At 38.1% G+C, this 20,109-nt stretch overlaps 1 protein-coding gene across 7 annotated transcripts in view; it reads left to right on the forward strand.

Annotated features, from left to right (window-relative positions):
• LOC121866116 (collagen alpha-1(I) chain-like) overlaps positions 1 to 20,109 on the forward strand; it is a gene marked incomplete at its 5' end in the record, with an annotated part of 111,075 nt that overhangs the window by 43,394 nt on the left and 47,572 nt on the right. For 5 of the 7 annotated variants that reach the window (XM_042365713.1, XM_042365732.1, XM_042365719.1 and 2 more), the window contains 3 exon segments: positions 2,724 to 2,822; positions 3,425 to 3,439; positions 5,110 to 5,220. In XM_042365713.1, the coding sequence (XP_042221647.1) occupies positions 2,724 to 2,822; positions 3,425 to 3,439; positions 5,110 to 5,220 (225 nt within the window). 7 annotated transcript variants of the gene reach the window in all.

The raw sequence follows: 20,109 nt of genomic DNA on the forward strand, positions 1-20,109 counted from the left end.
TGAATATATATATATATATATATATATATATATATATATATATATATATATATATATATATATATATATATATATATATATATATATATATATATATATATATATATATATATATATATATTATAACATATTTAACTCTTCTCAACAAATGCAAGGATGCTGCCCCGTGAGAGTTACCGTGGTCCTCCATGTGCCCAGGTGGGATGGTCAAAGTATTACACTATAAGTGTGTCAAATGAGGAGTGACTGATCCACATGTAATTTAAGGTTTTTGAAATATGTAGTTAAATTAAACACGTTTTTTCATATAGTTACGCGAATGATGGGAAATAAAAGATATAGATGGGGTGTGGTGGAATCATAGTGGTCTGGCCACAAGCGCTGTAAACGTTGTGTGGATTCACTGGGTGGTTTGGAAGTGTTTATTTCCATTCATACTTTCGTAACTACAACCTATGGTATTTTTTCTTCGTGTTCATATATAATGAAGATAATGCAGAGTATAAAATGCCATATACAATATTTATACATAATGCCATCTATACAGCCGTACTATGACTGTGTGTGTTCGTGGGTGTGTTGCCTCGTGAGAGTTTGAGTGGGCCCCCGTCCAGAAGGGACACTGTTCTAACTTCCAGTACCGACCCAGGTGGGCTAGAGGTTATGGTTTCCGAGTGTACAAGTGAAACCTGAGTGATATAAGCAGAGGCTTAAACCGACTTTGTTGATATCAGCGACTCTGCCTTGAATGTTAGTGATATATAGGTAATACTAAAGACACTACAATTTATATTTAATTCTTTATTTTCCACATTTTTCGAGTGCATATTGAGCTTTACTGTAAAATTATTTTGAGTTAAGTCTTTTGCCTCACTGTTTCATCACAAAATCTTTTGTTGCTGAAATGAACAGAAAGTTAATTTTCAGAAACAAAATACACTGTAAAGTTGCAGATATTAATTCGTATACGATATAATTTATCATTTAAGACGTCATTTAACAATATAAATAGCCAAATTATGCTTGAAATTGTTTAGGTTAGGTTTTGTATGAAACTCTTCATTTATAATTATGTATTTTGATGGTCTGCATGATCGTTTGCATCCAGTCAGACGTCTCCAAGGAGAATTACATAGAAGCTATAGCTATTCGGCACTTACCCCTATTTAGTATAACGTTATAATTATTTTATGAGATCCTGTGAGGTTACATATGTTCTCTAGAAAGTATTCCAGATATGAAATACGTGAGGTGCGTAGGAATTCCCGTCCACGAGTAATGTTCCGTGGAAAATAATAACAAAGTACTTGGGTTCAGGCTAACAAAGTACTTGGGTTCAGCCTAACAAAGTACTTGGGTTCATACAAAGGAGTGTTAGTTACAAGACTAGCGAGGTCATCCTAAAACTATATCTTGAGCTTGTGAGACCTCACTTGGATTAAGCAGTTCAATTTTGGTCACCGTACTCCAAATGGATATAGAATCCCAAGAAAGAATTCAGAGGAGAATGACAAGACTAATCCCGGGCATTAATAATCTTGAGTACAAAGAAAGGTTAAAGCATCATAATTTGCACTCCCTTGAGAGACGTAGAGTGAGGGGCGATATGATCTAGGTGTATAAATGGAAGTCAGGAGTAAACAAACGTGATATGACAAAGGTACTCAAACTATCCAACCAGGAGCGAACTCGTAACAATGGTCTTAAATTAGATAATATTTAGATTTAGGCGCGAAATAGGTAAACACTGGTTTGAAAATAGAGCAGTGGATGAGTGGAACAAGTTACCAAACATTATCACTAACTCGAATACGCTGGATAACTTCAAATATAGGTTGGATGAATATATGAGCGATAAGGGTTGGGTGTAAATGGGACTGCCCAGAATGGGCCAATAGGCCCGCTTTAGTTTCCTCCATTCTTATGTTTTTATGTTTCCTTTGTTTACTTTTTATGCAAGTTGAGGTTATGAATGAGTGGGTATGTGTGTGTCTGATGTCTGTGTACAATGTTCTCTACTTTTTTCAGCCCATTCCTCTCCTTCCTCACTTTTCTTCAACTAATCTCCTTTCTTCAAGTTTCTGATTGGAGGAAAAATAATAAACAGATCAACAAGAACTTTCACGAAACACAGGGAGTTACCAGGGCTCTGGAATTTGTAACCCATGGTGAGGTATTGAAGTACTAATATTGTTGTGGACTTGTGACATGTGACATGCCCCAGTTTGGAAACTCTCTGTGTTTGTCTTAAACTCACCCCATTTGTACTGTTATTATGACTGTGTAGGGCCGATCCCCGTTCCAGAGGACCGCTGGGTTTTCCAGAATTTGTAATTTCTTGACCGATAATTTGTGTCATTTGTGGCTAAATCTGAACAAAAGGCTATCTTAGCGTGATTGAATTACACAAGGCTTGTCTCGATGTCGACCGAGTCTTGCCAGTCCTGTTTCTGTATTGGCCGAATCATGCGAGATTTGTAACGATATTTGCCGAATCCTTAGAGACATAGCAGTGTCTTCGAATTTTATAAATATCATTCAAATACCGACTAGGATCTCAGAACCCAGCAGGAGTAGCCCAAACTTGCCTCTGTTGTTCATGACTTAACAGTGACATCAAGAAGATCCTCTGGATGTGTTTGATTCTGCTCTAACACCCAGGATTCCCCGGTGTGAAGCAGCCTCCGAGGGTGTCGTGACTGACTGTCACAACCATGTTGCAGGGTGCCAGGGGTGAGCGGGGCAAGCGAGGTAAACGAGGTCGTCGCGGCAAACCTGGGCCTCCCGGGTCCCTAGGTGACCTGGGCCTACCGGGATGGCCGGTAAGTGTCGCCTCTTCCACCACATTCACAACCACACTTTAGCATGATGCATCTCTGAAAGATCTGTAAACATTCCAGATATTAATCTTAAGGTACAGTATCTCAAAAAAGTATCTGTCCACACTTTGTGTGAAACATTATGAGACCATGGATGATAGATATCGGGACATGCATTTGCTTTGGTATATAGTTTAGCATTATAGTTTAACATAAGTAATGCAATGTGTATATATTTCAGCGTAAGTAATATCATGTTCGGTTACCACAGAGCCACTCATACCATCCCTCCCGGGACATCACGAGTTGCATGTAGCATTTCAAAAGTAATCGAACCCATCCTGGCAGATACTTTTTGAGATACTGTACAATACATACAATAACAACATGCATTCAGCTTTCTCATAAAATTATAACTTACCCATACTTGGATGAAGTAATTACATTCTGAATTAACGATTTCATGAAACTGCCACATGAGTAGGCCTTGTAATTTTTATAACATTTGGCTGATCTGTTAGTGGTGAATATAAAAGTAGGAGCTTAAGTCAGGCCTTCATACAGTGTACTAATCACCATCATCACCCCCTGGCTGGCTGGTGCAGAATGACACATACATCGTGAGTATCTGACTATCACAACTTCATTCCATAGAATTTTACCAATAGTTTAGTAGTGCTTTTTAGTGTATTTAATAGAGATTACTAGTATGAATTTTTTAATTGTTTTGATAATAACAAATTGATTGGCTGTTGATATTTGTCTAGAATCAGTGTTTCCAGGTAACAATGGTTGATATATACAGTACACACACATATATACTGGGTGATTCAGCAAAAAGTACATTAAATTGGCGGATGAAACCTTGGTAAATTCTAAACCACAATGTCTTAAAGGTAAAATGTCAGATTCTGCATAGTTTCCATGTTACAATACATTTAAGATGTTGTATTAATGAGAGTGAATTTAAAGTGAAACCTCCAAAGGTTTTTGTAGTCATTTATTCACAGATCTCTACAGTGTGACCCCTCTTTGTTACAGCCTAAAGGAAATGTTCAAAGTTGCCCCCTTCTGCCTCAATGCAGGCCTGTACACGTCGTACCATTGATTGTTTGACTTGTTATAGAATGTTTAATTTGCTCGCACCTGTCACGAACACGTGGGCATATGCAGAATCTGACATTTCACCATAGAGACATTGTGGTTTAGAATTATCCAAGGATTCCATCCTCCAATTTAAAGTACTCTTTGCTGAATCACCATACTGTGTATATATATATATATATATATATATATATATATATATATATATATATATATATATATATATATATATATATATATATATATATATATATATATATATATATATATATATATATATATATATATATACAAGTAAATCACTGTAGGTTACATTATATATATATATATATATATATATATATATATATATATATATATATATATATATATATATATATATATATAATTGACAATTACACTATCATTCTTTTATATAATAATAATACTATTGTTAATATCATTACTATTATCTTATCTTGTGACACCCAGCAGAGCACACCTAGCATAGCACACACAGGTGTTACAAAGTAAAAGCGCCAGCTTGCATTGCAACCCATTTCTTCATAAAAAGGCTTCGGCTTATTGCACTGGAATTATAATTCCTCCAGCTTTATTATGTGATGCTATGCTTAATAAACTATTGGGGTATTGGCCACCTGTGGTTTAATGGTCAGTATGCTCACCTCGCAAGCGAATAGACCCGGGTTCGATCCCCGGGCAAAGTGAAACTATGGGCAAGTTTCTTTATGCCATATGCCTCTGTCTACCCAGCAGCAATTGGGTACCTGGTGGTTAATCAATTTGCTGATCGTGTTCTTGGGTAATTGTTAGCGAGTTGTCCGGTTTTCTCGGACTGTTCCTTGACCCCAGGTCATACAGCTCGCTGACTCAGGGTGTGGTTATTGTGTTGTCGACAGCTTCTACACCTTAAACAAATTCATGACTAGGTGGCCCTAGGACCGGCCATCCTCGTTTTTGAGGGGCATCCATTAATTTACTATATCACGGTATTATACCTATGTCCAGTTATTATAACGCTGTATAAATAATAAAAGTAGTATGACTCAGTATAATTAATTGTGACATTACTTGCAGCTTTTGAGTACCGTAACAAGTGTTAGTCTATGACATTATAGAGAGAGTTATTATGGAACATTCAACAATTTCCGTCATCTGAATAAACTTTGTCCACGGCTGTACCCAGGGCACACCAGGACGGCCAGGGCCCCCAGGACCTCCAGGTGTCGGGCAGAAAGGTGAACCAGGGCCCCCGGGACCTGCAAGTGGTGGCGGCAGCTTCTTCAACGGAATCCTGGTGAGTCATTCCTCCAGTATACTGATTCAAGAGCACTCCCCCGATACAATGACTCTGTAAAACTCCTCCACTACACTATCTATATAACACTCCAGTACACTATCTAACTTAAAACAGTTAATAAGCGACTTATTTTGGATGAAATGCGCAGAGCATCCAGACATAGCAAACTCTGTACTGTATAGTAGGCGACTTTAACTTTAGTCAAATAGATTGGATCCTCTAATTTTGAGTTACCCGTAAGGGTATCTCAGAATCAGAGGATTTTCGTGAAACAGTTCAGGACTGTTTCTTAAGTCAACATAGCCAAACCCACCGACGATAATAATATACTCAATTTAGTTCTGTCAAACAGAGAAAACCTCATTAGTATGTGGAGGTAGGAACGAACTCGCTAACACCAATAAAAATATAAGAATATAAGAATGGAGGAAATTGCAGCGGTCCTATTGGCCCATACTGGGCAGCCCCGTTACACCCAACCCCTATCGCTCATATATCCATTTAACCTATGTTTGAAGCTATCCAGCATATTCGAGTTAATGATGATGTTTGGTAACTTGTTCCACTCATCCACGACTCTATTTCCAAACCAATATTTACCTATCTCGCACCTAAATCTAAACTGGTCTAATTTAAAACCATTGCTACGAGTAGGATAGTTTATGTACCTTTGTTATATCACGTTTGCTTAGCCCTGACTTCCAAAAATACACCTCGATCATATCGCCCCTCACTCTACGTCTCTCAAGGGAGTGCAACTTAAGATGCTTTAACCTGTCTCTTTACTCAAGGCTCCTCATGCCCGGGATTAGTCTTGTCATTCTTCTATGAATTCTTTCTAGTAATTCTATACCCATTCTGTAGTAAGGTGCCCAGAACTAAACTGCGTAATCCAAGTGAGGTCTCACAAGCACAAGAATTAGTTTTAGGATAACTTCGCTAGTCTTTTAACTAACACTCCTTTGTATGAACGCAAGTACTTTGTTAGCCTTTTTTCGTGCAAATACACATTATTCACTTGGTTTAAGATACCTACTTATCATTACTCCTAAATCTTTCTCACAGTCGGATATCTCAATAACAACGTTGTTCATCTGATATCTGTTTTAGCTCCAAGACTAAATACTTTACATTTGTCCACATTTAATTTCATCTGCCATTTTTCAGACCATTCGATTTTTTTTTTCGATCTTCCTGAAATTTGCAAAGTCCTCTTCAGATTTTAATTACATGCCCTATTTTAGAGTCATCAGCAAATTTACGTATGTTGTTACCTACGCTTATATCTATATATATAAAACAAAGAAGTATGTCTGTGTGTTTGTTTGTGTGTTTGTGTGTGTGTCCGCACGAGAATCTCGGAAACTAATTTATCGATCTGTAGTGATGATGGATGGTGTTATATGTAGTGATGATGGATGATGTTATATGTAGTGATGATGGGTGGTGTTATATATAATGATGATTAGACAATAAAATAATAACAGTTTAATGCTAAAAAAATATACTTTGCTCTACCGTTGCAGTGAAAAACATGGTGGAACTTACATACACTGTTAATGAACTATTGATGGAAGAAGAAGTTTTGGGGACTGAACAGTGAGACAATGTGGAGCCTCCCGGAGGGCGGCGTCCTACAGTGGCGTAGCGGATGAGCCTCCCGGAGGACGGCGATTCTGCTAGTATATATATATATATATATATATATATATATATATATATATATATATATATATATATATATATATATATATATATATATATATATATATATATATTTATCGTTTTTTAATATAATAAAAAATAATGGTCCAAGCACTGAGCCTTGGGGTACTCCACAAGTGACGTTACCCAAATCGGATTTAGTGCAGTTAATGCTTACTCGCTGTTTCCTGTCCTGTAGCCACTCCTTAATCCATTTTGCAATATCTCCTCCAATTCCATAAGCCTCCACTTTTCGTGTTAGTCTTTTGTAGGGGACTCTGTCGAATGCTTTGCTAAAGTCGAGGTTCACCACATCATAATCGTGCCCGTTGTCTACTTATTCAAAAAAAGCTGAGAAGATTGTTAATGGATTAGTCAGACATGAACGCTCACTAGTGACGCCATGTTGAGAATGATTGATCAACTTGGGATTCTCCAGGTGATTTCGAATTTAGTTTGAAATTATTGCTTCCAACAATTTGCCTTCAATTAATGTTCAACTCAATGGATGGTAGTTAGAGGATAGCCATCTATCTCCCTTCTTTAAAATCGGCATCACATTCCCTATCCTCTGGCATACTACGCTCTTCCTTGCATTCCTTTAATACTTTGACGAATATCTCATCTGGACCTAGTGACTTATTGGGTATGAGCTTGTCTATTTGGTCATTAACAAAGTCATTAGTCACTACTATCTCTCTTCATCTATTTTTTCACTATCTCTGTTTATATTCGGTGCCTTCGTTATCATGTTTAAATTTTCAGTGGTGAAAACTGTTGAAAAATATCTCTTCAGATTATTGCTCATTTCTCCGTCGTTATCCATTGGCTCGCCTGTATCTGCTTGTATCAGTTGTGCAAGGTCACGGGCGATTTTAGTCCTGGGGATTAATTTTCCGTAATGGCTAGTGTTTGTTGTTAGCAGGTCTATGCCTTTCTGAGGGCTGAGTTAGTGAAGGTGAAGGACGAAAACTTGATATTAAAGGAAGTGATTGCGAGAACAAAAGAGGAACACACGAGACAACGAAAGCCCGTGCCTGACGAAGACAAGGGCGAATGGAGTGTTGTGAGGAGAGGAACGACCAAACAGGTGGTGAGAAAATACATCAAGTAATCCACAACAGCTAAGTGTAATAACTCTTTTAGTCTTTTGATAGACGAATTGGATTGAGCTTTTTGTGCTAAAAATAAAAATAGGATGTGAGTGTGTTTGTCAGGAGCTGGGTGGGGGATATAGTTGACAGGATGGACAATATCTTGTCTGGTAATGGGAACAAACCCATTATCTGTCTCAGTGCCAGAGGCAATGATATTGGCGGGTGTAGGAGTGACGAGCTTCTTGATAAGTTTAAGACAGCTATAGAACTTGTTAGGTCTAGGGGAGGGATCCCTATCATATGTGGTGTCCTGCCTAGAAGGAGAGTTGGCAATGAATGGTTGTCAAGTTCAGTTGGTGTCAACGGCCGTCTTGACAGATATTGCAAGTCAATATCAGTCCCAGTCATTGACAACTGGGACAACTTCTACGGCAGAACTGACCTTTATGCTAGGGATGGGGTGCATCTGTCTAGGGATGGAGTGGTTACCCTGGCTGGGACTCTCGAAAGGACAGTCCAAAAGATGTCGAAGTCTTTAAACTGCTAGGGGAACATGTGAGCACGGGGGTGGAGGAGACTGCAGTGGAAGCGGGTAAACAAAGTGAAAGGTTACAGGGAAATAGTGTTATGAATGACGACAAAACTAAATTAGACAGCGAGTTAAAACCTAAACGCGGCAAAGGGAGGATTCAGAGCACGGCTAAATTAAATGTCTACTACGCGAACAGTAGAAGTATGAGAAACAAAATGGATGATATTAGGGCCTTGGTATGTACCGAAAAAATCGATAATAGCATTCACTGAAACATGGATCAACCTAGACTCACGTGAGTTACCTGTCGAATACCAAATTGCAGGTTACAAATTATTCCATACCGATAGGCAGAATGGGAAAGGAGGGGGAGTAACAATCTATGTCAGGGATAATCTGAAGTGTGAAATAAATAAGGAAATAGAAACTGAGCGAAATACAGAAACAATTTGGATAGAATTAATCGATGGTAGGGAAAAATTAATCACAGGAGTAATATATAGACCTCCCAATCTTGATAGAGTTAATGAGCGACATATTTGGGATGAAATGCGCAGGACTTCCATACACGACAAAGTCTGTATAGTAGGCGACTTTAACTTCGGCCAAATAGATTGGATTGATCTTACGGGTAACTCAGAATCAGAGAATTTTCTTGAAGCAATCCAGGACCGTTTCCTAAGTCAACATATAACCAAACCCACCCGGGGTAATAATATACTCGATTTAGTTCTGTCGAACAGAGAAAACCTCATTAGTCATGTCGAGGTAGGGAACGAACTTGCAAACAGAGACCACAAAGAAATTAGATTCCAGTTAGATTTTCAGGGCAGCCGTAAGGAAAATTCCACAAAGTCCCAGATTTCAGAAGGGCAAACTTTGATAGTTTGAAGAGGCAGTTGAGAGAAGGGGGTATCACGCTTGGGGGTGAACTACTTGGACTTGACTATTGAAACCGACCTGATAACGAGATCTGAGGTTGCCGAGTTCCACGACAAATTAAATAATGAGTTACTTAATGCACAAAGGCAGAACATACCATACAAAAAACTCAGATCAAACAACAATGACCCTAAAGGGATAAATAATTATTTAAAGAACATTATTGGTCAAAGGAAGGCTATAGGTAGGAGGGTAAATCGTGGCGAAATTACCTCCGGGATTATTATAAGGTATTAGCCGGTAGGGTTAAGACCGAGATAAGGAAAGCAAAGAGGAATAATGAGCTGAGGATAGCAAGGGAGGCGAAGACAAATCCCAAGTGATTCTATCAAATGTATCAAACTAAAACATGAGAAAAGATTGGGCCAATACAGTCAGATACCGGCGAGCTAACTGATAACGACGGAGAAATGAGCAATAATCTGAATAAATATTTTTCAACAGTTTTCACCACCGAAAATTTTAACATGATACACCAGGCACCGACTCTATTCAGAGATAGCTAAGAAAACAAATTAAGCTAGATAGTAGTGACTAGTAACGATGTTAGTAAGCATAGACAAACTAAAGCCTAATAAGTCACCTGGTTCCGATGAGATATTTGCCAGAGTATTAAAGGAATGTAAGGAAGAGCTTAGTATGCCCTTAGCAAAGTTGTTTAACATGTCCTTAAAAACAGGTGTAGTACCAGAACCCTGGAGGATAACGAATGTAATGCCGATTTTCAAGAAGGGGGATAGATCACTATCCTCTAACTACCGTCCAATCAGTCTAACATCAATTGTAGGCAAATTACTGGAATCAATCATTTCAAACTCTATTCGAAACCACCTGGAGAAGCACAAATTGATCAATGATTCCCAGCATGGCTTCACAAGCGGGCGTTCATGTCTAACTAATCTATTAACATTCTTTTCATCACTTTTTGAATCGGTGGACGAGGGGCACAACTATGATGTGGTATATCTCGACTTTAGCAAAGCCTTCGACAGAGTCCCCCACGAAAGACTAATAAGAAAGGTAGAAGCACATGGCATTGATGGTTATATTCTAAAATGGATTAGGGCGTGGTTACAGGACAGGAAACAACGAGTGAGCATTAACTGCACTAAATCCCATTGGAGCAACGTCACTAGTGGAGTTTCCCAAGGCTCAGTACTTGGACCATTATTATTTATTATATACATAAACGATATAGATATCGGCATAGACAGCAACATAAGTAAATTTGCTGATGACACTAAAATAGGACGTGTAATTAAATCTGAAGAGGGCTCCGCAAAACTACAGGAAGATCTAAACAAGTTTTTTCGAATAGTCTAAAAAATGGCAGATGAAATTCAATGTGGACAAATCTAAAGTACTCAGTATAGGAGACGTCAACAGGGAAACCAGTTACCAGATGAACAACGATGCCATTGAGAAATCCGAATGCGATAGATATTTAGGAGTAATGATAATTAGCAATCTTAAGCCAAGTAAACAATGTGTTTTTGCTGGTAACAAGGCTAATAAAGTACTTGGGTTCATACAAAGGAGTGTTATTTACAAGACTAGCGAGGTCATCTTAAGATTATATCTTGGGCTTGTGAGACCTCACCTGGATTAAGCAGTGCAGTTCTGGTCACTGTATTACAGAATGGATATAGAATCCCTGGAAATAATTCAGAGGAGAATGACGAGACTAATCCCGGGCATTGGGAACCTTGATTTCAGAGACAGGTTAAAGCATCTTAATTTGCACTCCCTCGGAAGACGTAGAGCGAGGGGCGACATGATAGAGGTGTATAAATGGAAGTCAGGGCTAAACGAAGGGGACATTACAAAGGTACTCAAACTATCCAACCTGGAGCGAACTCGTAACAGTGGTTTTAAATTAGACAAATTTAGATTTAGGCGTGAAATTGGTAAACACTGGTTTGGAAACAGCGTAGTGGATGAATGGAACAAGTTACCAAATATCATCATTAACTAGAATACGCTGGAGAGCTTCAAACATAGGTTGGATGCTTATATGCGCAATAGGGTTTGGGTGTAAATGGGACTGCTCAGTATGGGCCATTAGGCCCGCTTCAGTTTCCTCCATTCTTATGTTCTTATGTTTATGCTCTCGGTCTCACCACCTCGAAATCCTGTCTCATTGGCCAGTCCCGTTATGATGCACTGTAACGTTGATTGACGTCAGTAATTGCTGCTTGAACAAGCCAACGAGTCCTTAGGCAGCTGGGGATATGACACCCTCCCTTCACAATAATACGTTTGATAGCTGTCTTGAACTTATCAAGGAGCTCCTCACTCCTACACCAGCCAATCTCAGTATCTCCTTCACCTAGACAGATAATGGATGTGTTCCCATTATCAGACAAGATATTCTCCAATCCTGTCTACTATATCCCCCACCTCAGCTACTGGCAAACACACTCACATCCTATTTTTATTTTTAGCACAAAAAGCTCTATCCAATTCATCTATCGAAGGACTAAAAGAGTTATTACACTTAGCTGTTGTCGATTCCTTGGTGTCTTTTCTCACCACCTGTTTGGTCGTTCCTCTCCTCACAACCCTCCATTCGCCCTTGTCTTCGTCAGGCACGGGCTTTCGTTGTCTCGTGTCTTCCTCCTTTGTTCTCGCAATCACTTCCTTTAATATCAAGTATTCGTCCTTCACCTTCACTAACTCAGCTCTCAGAAGGGCATAGACCTGCTCACAACTAACACTAGCCATTACTGACAATTAATCCCAGGAGTAAACTCGGTTGATCTTACACAACTGATACAGTCAGATACAGGCGAGCGAAAGGATAACGACGGAGAAATGAGCAATAATCTGAAGAGATATTTTTCAACAGTTTTCTCCACCGAAAATTTAAACATGATAACGGAGGCACCGAATATATACAGAGATAGTGAAAAAAATAGATGAAGCGAGATAGTAGTGACTAATGCCTATGTTAATAAGCAAATAGACAAGCTAATGCCTAATACGTCACCAGGTCCCGATGAGATATTTGTCAGAGTATTAAAGGAATGCAAGGAAGAGCTTATTATGCCCTTAGTATTTTTTTTACGTCAATAAAAACGGGTGTAGTACCAGAATCCTGGAGGATTGCGAATGTGATACCGATTTTCAAGAAGGGAGAAAGATCACTATCCTCTAAGTACCGTCCAATCAGTTTAACATCAATTGTAGGCAAATTGCTGGAAGCAATAATTTCAAACTCTATTCGAAATCTCCTGGAGAAACACTAGTTGATCGATGATTCCAAACAAGGATTTACAAGTGGGCGTTCTTGTCTGACTATTCTATTAACATTCTTTTCAATTTTTTTCGACTCAGTAAACGGCGGACACAATTACGATGTGGCATACCTCGACTTTAGCAAAGTTTTCGACAGAGGCCCCCACGAAAGATTATTACGAAAAGTGGATGTTCATAGATTTGGAAGAGACACATTAAAATGGTTTAGTGCGTGGGATTACAGGACAGGAAACAGCGAGTAAGCATTGAGGGCACTAAATCCAATTGGGGTAACGTCACTAGTGGAGTACCCCAAGGCTCAGTAATTGGACCATTACTATTTATTATATACATAAACGACATAGATATAGGCGTAGACAGCAACATAAGTAAATCTGCTGATAACACTAAAATAGGGCATGTAATTAAATTTGACGGGGATTGCGCAAAACTATAGGAATATCTAAAAAAAAAATTGCATGGTCTGAAAAATGGCAGATGAAATTTATTGTGAACACATGTAATATACTTAGTCTTGGAAATGTAAACAGAGAAACCAGATATCAGATGAACAATATTGTTATAGAGATATCCGACTGTGAGAAAGCTTTAGGAGTAATGATAAGTAGGAATCTTAAACCAAGTAAACAATGTGTATTTGCTCGAAACAAGGCTAACAAAGTACTTGTGTTCATACAAAGAAGTTTAAGTTACAAGACTAACAAGGTTACCCTAAAGCTATATCTTGAGCTTGTGAGACTTCACTTGTATTACGCAGTTCAGTTCTGGTCATTGAATCCCAAGAAAGAATTCAAAGGAGAATGACAAGACTAATCTCAGGCTTTAGGAACCTTGAGTACAGAGACAGGTTAAAGCATCTTTTGTAGGCTCTGGGCCACATTTATCATTGTAAATATAGTGGAGGGCGCCAAAACTTTGGATCTACATTCAAGAGAAAAATCTTATATATACTGTGCAGTTATTTGCAGTTTTAGACGTCTAACTGTTACCAATCACATACTTTTTACATTTACGCTTGGACAGGACGTGTGTACAGTATTTTCCACAGTGAGAAGGCTGGCTCTTTCTCTGGGCCCGGTCTGGGGTAAATACATACGTCCTGTGCACAACAGACTCGGGACAAACACACTGTTACTCTCTCTCTCTCAAACTATAAAATTGTGTCAAGTTATTACATATTTACCCATGCATAGAATCCCAAATAATTCACAATTTTATGATAAACCCTTGTGGTCAATATAATATGGTTCCGCCGCCCGGGAACTACAGGCTGGGGACTACTGGGTTAAGAAGTCTTTACTGGGTCACGGCATTTTAAGAACTAAGTAGAACCTGCAGCACAGGTCACGAGGTATGACTAACCCTCACACGATATATTAAAATGGTTTTAATTAAGAGAGCCTTGGATACCAGTAGGGCGGTTTGCGACGTAATATCGGCGAACCTCCTATGCAGTATCAGTAATTCTAACTAATAGTTATGAAATTAGTAGTGACCAATTCCTAGAGATACTAAGCAAAAATCAAAATTAAGATAGTAATCCTATGATGGCGTTTTACAAACACTCCTCTCCACTATCTATAGAGCATTCCAGTTCACTATCTCTAGAAAACTCCAGTACACTACCTTTAGAACATTCCAATACACTATCTCTAGAAAACTCCAGTACACTATCTATAGAGCATTCAAATACACTATCTATAGAACACTCCAGTACACTATCTATAGAGTAGGGGTGGCCAACCTTTTGTGTGATGTGATCTACTTTTCCCACAGTTACCCTGGCGCGATCTACCAGCCTAATATTCACCCATTGCCATAAAATACGCAGATTCGTAGAGAGAGAGAGAAAGAGAGAGAGAGAGAGAGAGAGAGAGAGAGAGAGAGAGAGAGAGTAAACAAATAATATTTTTCAATAATTGTTATGATATATTGTTAACATGACAAAAATATACACTTACTTTACTAATGAGATGGTTTGCACTGCATGTTGTCTGCCAGCTTTGTGTAATTAGGACTGTAGGCGGTGACTGCTAACCTCAAGCAAGCATCCAGGTGTTCATCTGACATTGTTGATCGGTATTTGGGTTTGATGTGTTTCATGTGTGAAAATGTTGATTCACAGAGGTAGGTTGATCCAAAAAATGCTGTGAGGTACATGGCACATTTTTTGAAATTGGGATATTTTTCTTCACTGAGAAGGTTCCAGAAACTTCCTCCTGTTGCCCTGGATTTGATCTGAGTATCATTTTTAAGCTTCAGAAACTCATTTTCGACTTCAGATATGTCCATGTTAAATACTGATGCTATTCTAGATGCAATATCTTCAACATTTGTGATTTTACCAAATGGAAAACACATATATTTTGCAACAGGTTGCTATATTTTGAAACCGTCTGTCAAAATATGAGGCAAGGTTTTGTACCTGTTCAATATATCGAGCACTGTCAAACTGGTCACAGTCTTTTCCTTGGTTTTCTAGTTCAGACATCATATTTCTGAAGTTTCGTAGTTGATGTTGATGCAGCTGCGAAGACACTAGTTTTAGTTCTTGCTTGAAAGTAGCCACAGGACTAATCATGTCAACTATAGTTTTATCTTTTCCTTGCAGATCTAAGTTTAGTTTATTCAGCATAGCAGTCATGTCAACTAAAAAAGCTAAATCTAACAGCCACACTTCGTTGTGATCAAAAGGCCAATGTTTTGAGGCCAAAAAATAAGTGAGGAAACCTATCATCACTCCTGCACAGGGCAATGAACCCACTGATTCGGCCAACCATTGCAGGTGCCCCATCAGTATTTTTAGATACGAGCAACTGGCAACTGTGTACTATTAACAAAATCACTAAAAGTCTGAAATAAGTCTTCGCCCCGAGTTTTTCCTTTTATTGGTAGAATTTTCGGCAGTTCCTCTTTGGTACTCATGTCTTTAAATACCAGTCTAATGAAAATACATAATTGTGATGTATTGACCACATCAGTAAACTCATCAAATTGTAATGAAAAGAACACACACTCATGTATGTCTTTATTCAGTTGTTCACCCAAATCCTCAGCCATGAATTCACAGCGCCTCAAGACAGTGTTTCTTCATAACTGAACATCCTTAATAGAAGACAGTATTTCAGACTTATTTTTGAAATTTTCAAACAACTACGAATATGCTTCTTCTAAAAAGGCCTCTTTGAATATTTCTCTGTCTTGAAATGTGTTTTTTTTATGCTTTGTAAGTACTCGACTCACCCTGAATGATGCAATGGTTGCTACCCTTGATTTTGAGCTCGCGTCTGTAAAAAGAGTTTGTTGTGCAGTAAGCTGTGGTTTCAGTTCATGAACTTTCCTCTTTCGTAGCTCACTTTTGGGTGGGAAATCATTATCATACTTCTTGTGAAAACTTTTGAAATGCCTTTCAGGATTTTCTTTCTTAGCTAGAGCTGGAGACGCATGGCAGATCAAGCACAGACACTTCAAATTATTCATGGTAAAAAAAATACTCTTCTTCCCATTCATTGTGAAAATGGTAAATTTGGGTATTTTTAGTACTTGGTCCAGAACTCATTTTTGGTTCAGTTGATGGCCAATAGCCTATATTTGTAAAAGATTAAGTCGTACGTCAATACGAGAATTACTTTTTTCCATGACTTTTTCTACATGAATATGAGAATTACTAACGTAACAGAGTAACGTTCATAACTTCTTTTTATTTTTATATAAGCAATTGTCATCGGCTAGTGTGGGCACTTCTGTCTACTCTAGGGTTGCGGCGAGAACTATCGCTAAACTAAAAAGTCAGTAATTCTTGTAATCACCCAAGAATTTTCCTTAACAAGAGGCAGCACCTCACACTTCCAAGTATTGCAGATGACTGAAAATCACTGCATTGTTGATAACAAGTGTGTAGGCTCGCTGGCAAGGATGCCAAATATGATTCTCTCTCTCTTTAATTTTGACAAGTCTCCTCAATATCGAGTCGACTTTTTCATTACCAAATTCATTAATACAAGGTTTAACGTGTATTTGTAAACTTATAAAAGCAAATACCTGCATAGTTTTAGCCTACAACTGATGACAACTTGCTGATCAGTTTCCTCACCAGGAACCAGCCAGCACCGGCCAGTATGAACTTGAACACTTCCTATCAGGTTCCGCCGCACACAGCATGGCACAGTCGAAGTTTTTTTGTATGTATCGCTCTGATGTGTCCATGATGATAATCTATTCCCAGAAAAAAAAATCTAAACAAATATAATATCCCAATGATTATGAGTAAAATTTGAAGAGGATTTTTGTATGGCAGCTTAAGAAGGATGGATCATTAAGTTTAACTTTGCCATGCGATCGAGTAGAGAAGAGCTTCCGATCGACCAGTCGATCGCGATCGACAGGTTGGTCACCCCTGCTATACAGCATTCCAGTACATTATCTATGGAACGCTCCAGTACACTATCCATATAACACTCTAGTACACTATCTATAGAACACTCCAGTACCTATCTTTGAAAATTCCAGTGCACAATCTATAGAACATTCCAGTACACTATCTATAGAACACTTCAGTACTCTGCCTATACAACACTCCAGTACACTATCTATAGACTACGCCTTCAATACACTATCTATAGAACACTCCAGTACACTGTCTATAGAACACAGCACTACACTATATATCGAACACTCTAATACACTATCTATTGAAAATTCCAGTATACTATCTATAGATCACTTCAGTGCACTATCTAAGGATTAATATCGCAGTACACTATTTATAGAAGACTCCAGTACACTATCAATATAACTCTCCAGTACACTATCTACAGAACACTCTTGTAGAGTATCCACAGAACACTCCAGTACACTAGCCTTAGAACTCTCCAGTACACAATCTATGAACACTCCAGTAAACTATCCATAAAACACACCAGGACACTATCTATAGAACACTCCACTACACTATCTATAGAAGACTCATGTACTCTATTCATAGAACACTCCAGTACACTATCTATAGAACAATCCAGTACACTATCTATAGAATACTCTTGCACTCTACCTTAGAACACTCCAGTATACTATCTATAGAACACTCTAGTACACTATCTACAGAACACTCTAGTACACTATATATTAGAGTACATACTATCTATAGAACACTCCACTATACTATATACAAAACACTCCTGTACTCCATCATTACACAACCTATACAACACTCCAGTACACTATCTATAGAACACTCCAGTACACTATCTATAGAACACTCCAGTACACTCTCTATAGAACAAACTTGTACTCTATCTATAGAACACCCCAGTACACTATCAATAGAACACTCCAGTACACTATCTATAGGAGACTCTTGTACTCAATCCATAGAACACTCCAGTACACTATCTATAGAACGCTCCATTGCACTATCTACAGAACACCCCAGTACACTATCTATAGGACACTCCAGTACACTTTCTATGGAACACTCCAGTACACTGTCTATAAAACACTCCAGTACACTATCTATGCAAAACTCCTGTACACTATCTATAGAACACCCCAGTGTACTATATATAGACCACTCCAGTCCACACTATCTATAGAACACTCTTGTACTCTATTTATAGAACACTCCAGTACTCTATCTATAGAACACTCTTGTAGTCTATCCATCGAAAACTCTTCTACTCTATTCATAGAAAACTCCAGTACCCTATCTATAGAACACTCCAGTACACTATCTATAGAACACTCCAGTACACTATCTATAGAGTAAACTTTTACTCTATCTGTAGAACACTCCAGTTCACTATCTACAGAACACTCTCGAACACTATCTATAAATCACTCCTGAACACTATCTGTAGGATGCTGATCTGACTTTCTGCCTCATTTACACACAATTGCAGGGTCTCAATTGTTTCTCACTATTGATTTTTTTTTTGCATTTCTTTATGGTTCTGTGTCATTATTATTATTATTATCAGTGTTTTTTATTATTATTGTTATCATTATTATTTTATATTTAATTTCGTATTTTGTATTTTAAATTTTATTTAATATGAATTATTATTATTTTATTTAATATGAATTATTATTTTCATTAATACATTTTCGCCGCCAGGCCCTGATGTGGGTCAGTGACCTGCGCCCGGGTGGGCTAATCCCCGTAAAAAAAAGTACACTATCCATAGAACACCCCAGTACACTATATATTCTATAGAACACTCCAAAAATATCTTATCTATAGCACACTCCTTAAGTACATTATCTATACAATACCCAAGTACACTATCTACAGAGCACTCTAGTACACTATAGATAGAACCCTCTTGTACTGTATCCATAGAACACTCCAGTACACTATCTATAGAACACTTCTTATGTTCATTACCTATAGAACACTCCAATACACTATCCATAGAACACACCAGTACACTATCTAAAGAACACTCCTTAAGAACGCTATCTATAGAACACTATTGTACTCTATCAGTAGAACATTCCAGTACACTATCTATAGAACACTTCTTATGTTCATTACCGATAGAACATTCCAGTACACTACTTAGAGATCACTCTTGTACACTCTATATAGAGCACTCCTGAAGAATATTATTTATAGAACACTTCAGTACACTATCCATGGAATTCTCAAGTACACTGTCTAGAGAAAATTCTTGTACACTATTAATAGAGCACTCATTAAGTACACTTTCTATAGTACAATCCAGTACACTATACCCCAGTACACTATCCATAGAACATTCCAGTACACTATCTATAGAACACTCGAGTTCACTATCTATAGAAGACTCTTGTACTTTATTCTTAGAACACTCTTGTACTTTACCCATAGAACACACCAGTACACTATTTATAGAACAATCCAGTACACTATCTACAGAACACTCTTGCACTCTATCCTTAGAACACTCCAGTAGACTATCTATAGAACAATCCAGTACACTTTCTATAGAACACGGCACTACACCTCCCAATGAGCTACTGTGAAATAATGGGACCCATGCACGTAGGACTCGAGTGTTCTATATATTCGGTCAAAACCTGCAGAGCACAAATTACATATGTTGCATATGAGATAATTAATTCATTCGTACGTTCCTTCACTATTAACAACTACATATTATATATTTGAGTAGAGTGGAGTGTTAAACCATATAAAAACTTACGTGTTTCGGGTCTAATGTAGGACGTATTAGCTCCCTGACTTGTTTGCTCACTGGACGGCTAGAGACTATCTTCTGATCCCCACAGGGAGCGAGTCAGCCAGAGGCCCTGAGGGCCATCTGTTTCACATTTAACACCTCAGCAAAGTTCGTTGTCAACACTCTGTCTCTCTTT

This window comes from Homarus americanus, unplaced genomic scaffold (assembly GCF_018991925.1).
Source record: "Homarus americanus isolate GMGI-L3 unplaced genomic scaffold, GMGI_Hamer_2.0 scaffold32583, whole genome shotgun sequence".
In the NCBI taxonomy this organism is placed as follows: Eukaryota; Metazoa; Arthropoda; class Malacostraca; order Decapoda; family Nephropidae; genus Homarus; species Homarus americanus.